The sequence below is a fragment of the Cyrtonyx montezumae genome, unplaced genomic scaffold (genome assembly GCF_038088225.1).
Source record: "Cyrtonyx montezumae isolate F1298 unplaced genomic scaffold, pur_monq_1.0 scaffold_8, whole genome shotgun sequence".
Classification (NCBI taxonomy): domain Eukaryota; kingdom Metazoa; phylum Chordata; class Aves; order Galliformes; family Odontophoridae; genus Cyrtonyx; species Cyrtonyx montezumae.
This window is the reverse complement of record NW_027072089.1, coordinates 60,386,145-60,399,359: the sequence shown is the minus strand read 5'-3', so window position 1 is coordinate 60,399,359 and position 13,215 is coordinate 60,386,145. Positions and strand designations below refer to the sequence as shown.

Sequence of the window (13,215 nt, the reverse complement as noted above, 5' to 3'; positions counted from 1 at the left end):
CAGTTTTAGTACAACTCCTGTTACCAACAGAAAATAGTACAATAGTCCCTACATTCATTTGTACTGCATAGCACTTCTTTTCATGATTAATGGACACAAAAGGTAGCACACTGGAAGCTGCATACACAGCCTTTAATCTTACATTTCACTGAAGCTCATTGCTGAAATTTTTATACGCTTATTACTGTAAGAAACCTTCCCCTCTATATATAATTATGATCATCACATCTGAGATTTCTGGAAAACTGTAAACATAGGTGTTTTGCTTTTTCTAAATCTCATTCTACAATCTAACTTTGCTTTTTTTTTTGTCATAGCCACAATTCAAAGCCTTCCGAAGAAGCAAAAACTTTAAAAGAATTGCGACAATGACACAGTCCTTTGTCTTGAAAAGTAAGAAAATTACTGAAAATAATTTTGGTACGTGACGACTGATGTATGAGAGAATGAGGTAGGAGCCCTGCTATATTATACATAAGCTGTATAATTTTATATAAATCACTCCAACTCAATAGCAGTAGCCTGCCAGCTATTACTTAACACAAGAGTTAAGAAAATGCTCCTTCAAAAAATGAGATTTTACAAAAACCCAATTATTTGAAGTGGTAGGATAGATTTATTGGAGATATATTACACTTCAGATATTTTTAAGAGACACTGATGTTATGGAGATAGGAGAGACTTATTTATCAAAAAGACACTAAATTTATCTAGATGCACAGAGGATTTTTTCCCCATTTTTAATTTAGGAAAATGACCCTAAAAGCCTATTCAAGTTTATATGTTTAATATCCCATCACTATACCCAAGTAAATGTAACTGCAGAAATACAGCACATGTCCAGAAGCAAGAGCTGCTGCATGACAGAAATGAATATCAAAGTAAAGGAAGCAATATTTCAGGAAAAGCAAACAAACCAGTCTATATTAAGTATGCACAAAAACCAACTATGGCAAAGAAATAGTTAAGCACACAGCTCACAACTATAGAAGATCTGCAGTAGCAATCTTTGATAAGTCAGTCTGACTGCAGGATCAGAAAAGGCATACCTTTACAAAGTAGAAGTGAGGCATCTCACCACCTGCTTCAAGAGCCTTTGTAACAAACTCCTTCCATTTCCTGTAGATATCATCTCTGCCAAATACTGAAGAGCCAATGATACTGGTGTTTACAGTCCGTTCATAATTTAACACGCTAAAGAGATTTTTTAGCTGGGTGTTATAGCGCTGTATCTAAAGAGACCAAAGAGAATCATCCTAAAGTATGTTGACATACTAAATGCAATACGTAAGATTCTCATTTAGAAGAGCTACGAGAGGAAATTTGCTGTGTATCTGCTGTACTTCTTTGGTCAAATATAGTTTTCAGAAAGCAGGAACACAGCTGCAGTGAGTTCCTGGAAGTGACAAAACAGCATCAAAGACACCAATATGGTTTCATAGTCATGGACATAAATGGAGAGACTTGAACAAACAATACCACCACCAACGATAAGGTAAGAAGAAATAACATGTGCTTGAGACTTCAAGCTAAGCACAGCTGCATTGTCAGATGAGCCTCTACAGATAATTTATGCAGAGATTTACATTACTTCAGCAAAGATTTAACTCTCTTAGCTATGGGAATGGTAGAGTGCTGCAGAGTGGCAGTGAAGTCCTGAAGGTCGATCAGCTCTGTCAATACAGACCTGGCTAAAAAAGTTTGGAAAGGGCAAGCCACAAACCACACAAGTGGCACACTAATGAACCAATTTAGAACTCCGGAGAAATCCTCCAAAATGTACACATATATCCTAAAAGGTATTTTTTACTCTAAATGGTAGCACTGCGATCAAGGCATGGATACACTGACATCGCCAAGTACTGGAAGCATGCCAAATTCATCTGAGGACATTATTTTTGCACTGAAAAAAATAAAATAAAATTCAATTCCAGGTTTTGGTGAAAAGCTGACAAAATTAAAACACACCAAAAACACCTGGGTGTACTATCATCATCACTGCAAACAACATGATCCAATTTTACTGCTTTACAAGAGAGAAACAGTTTGTTTATTCACTGGCTGATCCTGCAAAATACTTTTGACTTGTTCACAAAAAATAACTGCTGGATTGACTGATGAAAATTAAGACACTTTCCTGAACTACCGAAGAGGTTTCTTTTCTGGTATAGGCCAAGTTCCTACGAAAAACAGTCAAAAGGGTAGAGACGTAGCTCAGAGTTAAACACAAGCAGCAAGATCAAAGTAGTTATCAGTACAGAAGTTCCTCCTTCCCTTCTTAATGATCGTGTCCCCAGATGGTGCCTTAATACCTTCTCACAAAGCTGATGGCCATCTGGGTGTTAGCACACAGGTCAATAAAAGACAACTGAGGCTTAGCAGTCAAAGCCTAGCTTGAACTAGGCCTGCAAGACCTAGAGCAGCAGTATTCACAGCAGTAATTTGTAATAATAACAGGAATTATCTCCAGTCCCTTAATTTTCCACAAGTCTAATCCACAGAGCTATCAATATTTTTGCAAAACCTAAGGGTTTGCTGGAATCTCTACAGAACGCAGTAAAAGATTATACACTCTCAAACAAATCAGATGATTAAGAATCCTCTTTGGGCTTCCCATTATGTTTGTTATGCATTTACAGACTGATATGTTTAAGTTAAAACAAAAAGAAGGTTGAAAAACAAATGCATAAAACCTACAATTAAAAAAAAATAGAGCATGATTTACACTGTTTGAGGATAAACTCACAGAACTGGACTCACTTCAACACAGTTTTTGCAGCAAAGGTTGAGAGCTGCCCAAGAGCCAGAAGCTGATTTGCTGGGTACTTGAGAGATTTTTTTTTTTTGGCAATTCATCTGGACACATTGCACTACTGAGCTACAAGAACTGCCAAAGTCTACCCTTACAGTGTCAGACTGGGTTTCAAATTGCAAAACCTGGAACACTGTTAGACACAGAAAGAATCTGAAGATAAGTCTTCTTCCTACAATTCAAATGCCTGGAGGAAACTGCAGAGCAGTGACATGGTGGAATATGAGAGGTTGAAAAACGTAACAGACTGCAGGACAGCAGGCAGTGGGAGAAACAAACTCAGAAGTCATGCAAAATGGGAAAGGAAAGAGGGGAGGGAAAACTAAAAAAAAAACAAACACAAACAGCACTTCCATTAGCTCGTAACCCCTAAATTCTTGAACAAGACAATTGTTTTGGATGACACTTTCTTCTACGATAGCAGATGGACACAGAGAGGTAACACTATTACTACCTTTCACGGATTTATAAAATCATTAGTATTGCTTTATGATGTTCTCCCATTTGTTGACAGATGAGGTTTTTCCATAAACGGCTCAAGTCCTCGGCTGCTTGTCAGCACCCACAAACAGAAGTCTACAGCTCCCACTTCCTAGCAGGCATATATCTATCTTCCCTCTCAGCTCCAGGGTCACCCAGTTATCTGGAGCCAGTTGTCCAGCAACCAGAGCTGACTTTTAATCCTCATCTTCTGTGCATTCAGGTCTGGGGTGTCACCCTTTATCCCAATTTGTTACAGAAGCAATAGAACCTTTTAAAGCAGCGCAGCTATTTTCAGATTAACTCTGTGCATACTCTCAAGTTTGACAGTATGATAGCCACAGAAAGACTAGATGAAAGTAACACTTCAGAACAGCTTTTTGTTGAAGTCCTTTAAACGCAGAATAGGATCACACATTGATCCATGAGAATTAAGAAGCTGTTGAACTCTCACCCATTTGGAGAGCATTTCATCTTGCGCTCTAAATGGGACTCAGCCTTAAGTAAAAAGAATCAAGCAGTCATGGGAGATAGTGACACTGCTTCCACTAAATCTTGCAGTTAACTGGCCTGTTAAATGGATTATTGTATGTACTCTGTGTTAAGTCTTTGTCCCCACACAGCAGTAATTCCTGTCTTACTTCCTATCTCCTTACTACACTTGATTCAGCTTCCTCATCCTTCTTAAGCCTTCCACTGTAACACACATGGTTCACCACTGTTTGGCCTGCTAACTTGGCAGGATCCCTGGGCTGACCTGGCACAACAGCCAATCAGTCCATCAATACACACAGTCTGCATTCAGGTAAATCCCAGCAGGCAGACTCATCTGTCCCTAACCCTCTGGTGTGCCAAACAAATACGACATTAGTTCTGAACACTGAGTACTTAGTGTCTTCCTCATCCTACCCCTATGGATGGCTGTGTCTGTCACAGTCAGACTCAGAAGCAAGCCTGAGGGAAATGGATGGAAAGAAGAGAGAAAGAAAACTTGCTTACCCAACAACCCACATTATTCTGTGAGACTAATTTCATTAAGACACTTCACTCACTTAACAGCTGCCTCCATCAAACCCACAGAAAACAATAAGGAAAATAAAAACCTTCTTTTCTCTGCTTTCCTTGCTGAGTTTCTGTCCTTCAACAACACGGCTTAGTCTTACTACAGGTCTTAAACCATTGATTTTAGGAATGAACCGGAGCCTTGACGCAACAGGAAAATACTTTTTTTGACGGATCACTTCCATCTCCTCTGAAGATAAAGCACGTAGATGTACTTTGGCAAAATGGTTTCTAAAATATAAATACATACTGAATGTAAGCAAACAGGAAATGTAATAAGTTAAAATATTTCACTCTTCTTGGTAACTGAACACAGATATTTTACTAAAGAGACAATTACAAAAGCTAATCCCTATAAAAGCTGGTATGAAATCTGAATTTTAGAGTAATTCCATATATCAGTGGCAACATAATACATCATAATACATTAATAAAAGATCATATACTTATCCCTGATGTAAACTAATGTAATATAAAAGATCTAAATTAACACACATTTCATTACAAACTAGCCAAATATATTTGAACAGTATTTTTTTTTAATGCAACAATTAAAAAAACAAAATTCAACTTTTTTCATGGTTTCAGAAACCTGAAGGATAGGATAGGATCCAAAGGATAGGATTTTCTGAAAGCTGTATGAAGACAGACCCAGGGAAGGACAAATTCAGCGTAATGGGCTGTTGTACTCCCAGCATTTAGAGCAGTCACTACGTTTTAAAAGTTACAACATACAAAACAAAAGGGCAATTAAGCATCCTGTAGCATCATTCAAAATAATCAGTCTGAGGAGCAGCGATGAGCCAAAGTAAATAGCAGAAAATAAAGAATGGAAGACTTGTAAATGACAGAGCAGTGGCACAGCTGCACAGAGAGGTGGTGGAGTCTCCTTCTCTGCAGATGTTCAAGACCCGCCTGGACACCTACCTGTGCAACCTGGGAGCTGCTTTGGCAGGGGGTTGGACTCGATGACCTCTAGAGGTCCCTTCCAACCCCTACCATTCTGTGATTCTGTGACAGACCGGGAAATGTGCTTCCCCCCACAGACACCTCTTCAGGATTTACAATTCAGTATAGCTCAGTCCAGATCAATACTAACCCATGCAGTAAGGTAGGAAAAGGAAGTGGCACAAAGACTTTGCTTTTACTTAAGATGGTTCAAGTGCATTACCTGCAACATAAAGGGGCTGGGTCACTGTCCTACACTGCCTATATTGTTCAGAAGGAAAAAAACCCGTTGTTTATACTTCCCTGGGAAGTAAAATGAGACACTTCAAACCCCTGAACAACGAAGGCTGCAAATCTGAATTTGCTTTCAGATTTTGATGTCCCACACAAGCCAGCCAGCTGGTTTAGCAAAAGGAGGCCATGACATTACATAAGGCAGTGGATAGATGGAAGACCAAGTCAGCATGCTCTAGGAGATCTCTGAGAAGTCAAGCAAGCAGATGAGACACAAAAATATTTCTCTTATGTAAGCCAGCACAATCCACATATAAGTCAGTGATGCAGCTGCTCCAACTGCAAGGGCCCAAGTGATACAGTGCTTACCAAGAATAAGATAGAGGTATGCCAGCAAGTTGGGCATGTGTTTGGAGGATTTATACTCAAGACTGGAATTGAATTTCCAAAGTACAGTTGAAGGGACGGGAAAACAGCAACAACAAAAAAAAACAAACAAAAAAACCCCACCAATGTTAAAGCATGACTTCCTCTAAAAGTGGAGATAAAGACACCTCACTATCAGATCTTCATCATTACTGCCCCTGCCCAGTTGTGGAATTTGATGCTGTTTTGCCTGCAGCAACACTCATTGCTTATTTCATGGCATTTGCAGCAGCGCTGCTGATTTTGAACATGCACCAATCTAGTGGCCTCTGAACCATCCTACCCTCATTCATACTCACAGTGCTGTCACACAGTGGACATAGTAGGAAACTGAGTACAAGGTCTGGCTATTAGTCCCTGTGAAAACAGTGCTGTAACTGTGACAAGGTATACATCATTAAAAAAAAAGAAAATAAAAGGTTTGCACTGCATGGGCCAGGTAACTTCAAGCAACAGTATCATATTGATTTTTTGCCTTAAAAAAAGGAAAAAAAAAAGAAATAGTAAACACATTGTTTATTTGGGGGTATGAAGTTCAGTATAGCTTCAAAAATCTGCAGAATGTTGTTTGCATGCAACATGACTACCAGACTTGATCAAGGATGCTGAAAAAAACAAAATTCAAGTCCCCTGTCAGACCTCTTGCCTTCATCCCTGAGTGGGATTCTGCACAGGAAGATTTACTGACATGAACAGAAGTACAAGATAGGGATTTACTTCCTAAGGACAATGCAGTGCAATGGCAAACTAATGAATGAAGCTCTGCTCTGCTCAGCCCTGATTGTTTCATCTATCTTTTCTTCTCCAAAGGTTACATCCAAGCTACTCTGGATATGAACACCTTCTTGTGAGCCAGCTCACAGCAATCACCAAAAGCAGCTTCATCTGGAGAGGAGAAAGAACCAGGGCAGCCACAGAACAACCTTCGGGGGAGCAGTAGAGGCCACCTGATACTGTTCACCCAGGGAAGGCAGAGGCAGCTCAATACACCAAATATGCTGCCTGGGAAAGAGGGATGGTGCCCTGAGAGACTAGAAATTCCAGCCCCAATCAGCAGTTTCTCAGCATCTCTAAATCCTCATTTCTGTCTTCCCACATGAAATAGGCATCTTGCCATCTGCATGAGTTCATTAAACTGGAATAGGAAAGATATTTTTCTAAATATTCAGGAATAGAAAAGCTACTGAGGGACTCAGCATGCATTGTTTTATCTTTTTATACATAAATTACTGCTTCCTTGTATGCAGTTAGAGAGCACTTGTAAGTACACACATTACACACAGGCTTGTGCCTAACTTAGAAAATCAATCACAGTGCAGTGACAGAGTCCTGGCACAGCTGCACAGAGAGATGGTGGAGTCTCCTTTTCTGCCGATGTTCAGGACCCACCTGGACACCTACCTGTGCAACCTGGGCTAGGGAGCTGCTTTGGCAGGGGGGCTGGACTCGATGATCTCTATAGGTCCCTTCCAACCCCTACAGTTCTGCAATTCTGCTACTACTGTTTAAATTACTCATTCTGGGCTGCAGCTGCTAACAGGACCAGAGCTCCACTAAGTGCTAACACACACAGAAGAGAGCTGCACAGGAGAAATATCAGTGGTACCCTCTGGAAGCATAGAGTAAATAAAAGAATAAAAAATTAAAAAATAAAAAAAAAAGAAGAAATTGCATAGGAAGCTGGAGATCAACAGGCATCCAGAAATTCAAAAAGATTTTTCTGAATTGAAGCACTAGAAAACGTGAGATTTCCACATAAATTTCAGTCATATTTGGTTAGTTTGTTAATGTTACCTAATTCCAATGTTCTGTAACTTGCCCCAGATAAACTTTCTGTAGTAGAAAAGCATGTTTTTCTGGAACATGGTCTCGGTGATATAGAAAAATGATTTGAGTAATTCGGTAACATAGGAATCCATCAGCCAGTATAGGAATTTTGCCAAGATTTCTTCACGGTAACAATGCTCATAGGCAGGAACAGAATGATTACCTTCAATAAACAATTCAAACACAGTTAATGTAGTTATAGTAAACATCAACTTTCTGTATTAGCAAAAAACCAAACCAAACAGAACGAATCATATGTACACTCTCTCCTCAGCATGAGGTTAATGAAAAGGGGGAAAAAAAACCAAACACAAAATTCCACAGATGCAACTCCAAATTTTCATTGGCATTAAATAACTATGAATTGTTGCCACTTTTCCATTATACATCTCTAATAAAATGTAAAGTAGAATTTAGGAAAATACAGAAGGATAATTGAAAGAGACTGTACAACAATGTTCGTTAGATTATCTGCCCAGCACAAATTATAACTGTTGCACAAATGTGTTAAAAACAGCCCAACTTTGACACAAAAGACAACGCTTAAAAGCGAAACTTATTAAATGGAAATAAAGTTTCCAGTTCTCTAACCTGCTTGGGTTGCATGCTCTTTGGGGCAGAGACACTTTCAGGTCTAAAAAAAAAAATACTGCCACGAAAAGATAATAGCACTCACTTCAATAAAAGCCAGAGAACATTACTGTAAAAATGCTGTCACTGTTAGAAGATTCTCTAAATGAAGAATCGTAATACACAGGCCACAGATACACAGATTAAATCAGCACGTTAAGTCGCTGTCCTGGAACAAAATGATTTGTTTTTGACATTTTGACATCAGATGTCAACTTCCTGAACTGTAGTCATGATTTACAAGAAACCACTGCCACTCCTTTTGGAGAAAAGAACACCTACAGTGCAGCAAAACAATTAAACGTGCGTTTAAACTCCATGCAAAAGGGATTAGTTTCAGAGAAAATGAAATTAAGTCAATGGGCTGTTTTTCCTGGATTCAGGCTATTAATTCTTTCCAGAGGTAAGACATTACAAGTGACTATGAACCAAACGAGTTTTTACAATAAAACCCCTTCAAAATATTTAATTCCTCAGTATTTTAAAAGCCACGGGTTTGACCCAAAGTTTTTAAATGATTAATCAACGTATTTGCTAGCACTAACAGTTTCCTATGGAAGTGCACCTCCCCTATTTTTGACATCAGTTCTCAAATATCAGACCTTCTACTCCCCTCCTACATTGCCGGGAACCTGTAGTAATTTCAGAACCCTACTGCACCTTTTAAAAAAGAAATGCCATTTTCAGCTCACGCTCATGTAAGATCCAAGTATATTACCAGGTAAGAATTAATGCTGCAAGCACAGCGGTTAAGGAAGCATGTTACACGTTCTGTAGGTGGAGAATGGAATCACAGAACAATTACATGTGAGATTCCACAGCAATCAACCACAGAACCACAGGTTCAGCTAGAACAACATCCTAGGGTAACAACATCCTTAGGCTTCTTCAGAGAAGTAAGATTTGCTTCTCATCACCTGAGAAGATGAGTGACTGGAAGGATTCATACAGCATCCAGAGCAATCAGCTGGTTGCCTTGCCTGTACCACTGGGATGATCTCTGCACCACCAAATCCCACTCAGTAAGGATCTCAAGCTCCCAAAGAAGAGCTCTAGAAAGCTAATGGATGGAGGGCAACTCCTTCATTGCACAGATCCCTTACTCATGTATTTTTCACAGGGTAGATGTGAGGGGAAAAAAATGTTGTGAAATGACTACATACATGTGTCTTGGTTTGGCTTTACTTCGCTCTGACGGCTTATGGCAAGTAAAAAGACTATGCTTGTTCCTTACACGCCTTGCTTGTAAGTATTCGTTTGTCACAGGTAATGGCAATTTGGGGAGCAAGGGCAGAAGAGAATGCATTTGTTGGAATGCCTGAGTCCTGAATTCAAGTTTCTGCATAAAACCATAATCCCATTAAACACGAAAGGTGTCAATGAAGATGCACAGAGGAAGAAAGCTCTAAGAACACACCCCCACCATCGATTACAACCACTACCAGGTTTTCTCTCTCAGCTCCCACTGTCACCAATAAACCACCAGCTCCAAATCCATATTCAGTGCCCGCCCCTCCCCACCTTAAACCTGTCCACCACCCATCTAACCCCCTTGTTTTTGTATTACAAAGTACCTTTGGCCAGACGAAGCCACACGCAGTCATTCACTCTCATCTTCCACATCAGCTGCTGCAACGAGAGCTTAGCATACTTCCCCATGGAAATGAACGCTTTCACGTTTTTAAAGAAACGGCATTTGTTATGGCTCGAACCCCACAGCTCAGCAGGGATCACCCGCTCCAGGCATTCCCTCACAAAGCCATACACCTGCCAGTGGCTGCTGTGCTGCCTGAGCAGCTCCCTGAGGAGCGGATCGCTCCCCTCTGCAGGGTGCTCCCCTCTCTCTGGCTGCCCACACGCTGGCACTGCGGGAGAAGCGTGGAAGCTGTTTGGTGCAGTACCCTCACAGGGCTCTTCCCCACGTTCTGTGTGCTTGTGAACCCTTGCTTCCCCAGGCAGAGCTGCCCGCACGGTCAGCTCCGTTTTTTTCAGACAAGCTTCAGAAAGCAAAACAGGGCAATTTTTTCTCAAGAAAACTAAATAAGGGCACTTCTCGTGGTTCTTTATCAGCTTCTGAAATATCTCTCTCATTTGCCAGTAGCGTTTGGGCAACCGCTTCTTTCTCCACTTTTGTTGCGGTAGGCTTTGGTTCTGCTTTTCCTTTAAAGGGTTTTGGCTCAAGAATATGGTTTCTACAAGCCGCCTTCCACCTGCAAGACAACCCTGCAGGCGGCTCAGTATGAACGATTTAGGAAAATATTCTTGGTAACTGCGGGAATACAGAAGAAATTTCTTCTCAAAGTACACTGCAGAGCGCAAGAATGTATTTGGTAACTGCTTTGCCAAACGAGCTGGGGTTTTTTCCTGCTTTCTGTCCCCTGAAGAAGCACCTTCCATTGGTTCAGTTTGTATGGAATTCAACCCAGGTTTATGGGTTGGATTTATACGCCTCTCTAAGCCCCTTCTATTGGGTTTACGGATTGGATTTATATACATCTCTATGCCCCCTCTATTGGATCCTGCTCGTTTTTTTCCTGCACCCGTCTTTATGTGTTTGTTACCCTGAACTCCTCGTGGAAAAGAGCTTTTGTCTGCCACAGGTCTCTTCCCAGGGTGAGATCTGCAAACTACAGAAGGACCAGACATCTCACTGTTACTTCTTTGACAAACGTAACGTTCTTTAATAAGACCTACAGCACGTGGTGCTACATGCCAGGTTCCATGCCCCTGTGGACTACTTTGGTTTACATGAGGAACGATACTACAAGCCTGCTCCTCTGTCTCTTTCACCGTTATTTTCACTCTCTTAGCTGCGATTTCCACCTGTTCTCCATCACGCTTCCTTTTTAAAGATGGTGCTCTAGCTGGCAAACATAAATTGGAGTGGCTCTGTTTTTCCAGACGCGCAGTAACTGTGCTGATCCGTCTGCCTGCTTGAAAGTTCACTTTTGCAGAAGATTGGTAACTGGATCTTAAGCTTTGTATCCTACGGCAACTTCTTTTTCTCCTGCTGGAGACACAACGTGGACGTCTCGGCCTGCACTTCCACCAGTGTGACTTGGAAAGATAGTGTCTGTGAAACACGAGCCTTTTTCGTACATAGTCAAGCAGGCTATTATGTTTAAACCTCGAGTACCGTCGTCTAACAAATCCTGGGGATGGTCGTCCTACGTTACGTGAAATAAGTTCATAAACTGGCTGTCCGCAGACCTGGTAACAGTTATTTGGGGGAACCAGCATGAAGAGCGCACAGTGCTCCAGCAGGTACATCATCACGTCGTCCCCTATCCTGCTCAGCAGCATTTCCCAGAGGCCACTGATGCGAATTGTTTCTGTTACAGTATTGGGCAGGTAGCTGTATATGCACGAAGACGGCAAAATTCGGAAGTGGCAGCTGTTTTCATCCAGCAAGGAGTATCCATACGCAAGGATGTTCTTCTTTTTCTTTTCACACAGCCTCTGAACGATTCTTGTGATGACTTCGCTCTGACTGGATAACTGAACAGACAGAAAGAGGGAGAATTGGGTTTTAATCGACAGCTCTTCCACGAATAACACGCAGCCCAAAGAAGCAGACACGCCAGCTACACCCGGCCCTAAACTTCAGCCTTACGTTACGCCTTCGCAGAGCAGCAAAGCGACTCACAAGCCCTACAATTGTGCGATGCTGCGTGAAGTACTACAAGCGCTGCGCCAGAGTTGCGTGCGCACTGTTTACATTCAGCAACCTGAGCCGCACGCCTTACGGAAGTCTGCTCGGTGCTGCCCTTTTGATCCTGCTCCTCGTGCGCCCTGTGCTTCTCGTCCCCACCCCGAGACCCAGCTCAGGGCCTGCGGTGTACGCTCCCCTCCGTGCCCCTCTCACAGGGGAAGGCGGCACTTCCCTTCCAGCTGCTCTGAGACAGACATGCAAATCTTAGACCCCAGCGCTCCGCCGACCCTCTCTGGGGACGGGACCGGGGTCGGTCCCGGCGGGGGGGGCGGACAGGAGGGGAGCAGCGCGCTCAGCCAGGAAAGGCAGAGTCCGCCCTGCCCGCTCCCTACCTGCTGGAAGCAGATGGGCCGGGGGATGGCGCGGGCCCCGCGGGGGACGCACACCACGCACTGCGACACGAAGGTCCGGTAGCACTGCGCGTCGTCGCCCCGCAGCACCTCCACCTCCCCGGCGCCGCCCTCCTGCAGCCGCCGGACGAAGGCTTCCAGCGGCGTGGCTTCGGCGTAGCAGCCCCTCAGCGCGCCCAGCACGGCGGCGAAGGGCTCCGCCCGCGCCATGTTGCGGAGCCGCCTCACGCCGAACGCCGGAACGGCCCCGCGCTCCATCGCCATGCGGCGGAGGGGTGCGGTGAGGTGAGGCGAGGCGGGGCGGGGCGGGGCGGGGCCGGGATAGCCGATGTGCTGAGCCTGGCGTACCGCGGGACGCTGCGTCACTCTGGTTCATTGACGGTGGTTGCAGTTCTTAGTGAGCTCTCAAGGTGTTGTCAGAAATCTTTTTTTATGGCGTTGTACTCTTCCTGTGCTTCGTCCTTAAAAATAGTTGTTTGTAAATGTATGCGCTGCCAAAAAGCAATGACTTGAATAATGTGTGATCGTGAACCTTTGCCTAACTCTCATCCCGACCCTCCCTGACACAGCTCCGTGCTGTTCTTTTGGTCCCGTTGCTTTCTTCAGAGGGAAGAGCTCAGCACTGCCTCTGTTCCCCTCATTAGAGCTATAGGCCCACCACGAGGTCTCCTCTCCGTATCCTTTTCTCTTGTCTGAACAAACCAAGTGACTTGGCAGCTCTTCCTACCACTCAC

General features: G+C 43.0%; 1 protein-coding gene across 1 annotated transcript in view; it reads right to left on the bottom strand.

Annotated features, from left to right (window-relative positions):
• Positions 1 to 12,739, bottom strand: part of TERT (telomerase reverse transcriptase) — a 28,847-nt gene extending 16,108 nt beyond the window's left edge. The window contains exons 1-5 of the mRNA XM_065752092.1: positions 12,464 to 12,739; positions 9,994 to 11,917; positions 7,757 to 7,952; positions 4,396 to 4,585; positions 1,050 to 1,232 (exon numbers count right to left, since the gene is read on the bottom strand). Of these exons, the coding sequence (XP_065608164.1) occupies positions 1,050 to 1,232; positions 4,396 to 4,585; positions 7,757 to 7,952; positions 9,994 to 11,917; positions 12,464 to 12,739 (2,769 nt within the window). The remainder of the gene's footprint in view (positions 1 to 1,049; positions 1,233 to 4,395; positions 4,586 to 7,756; positions 7,953 to 9,993; positions 11,918 to 12,463) is intronic.
• Positions 12,740 to 13,215: the final 476 nt, after the last annotated feature.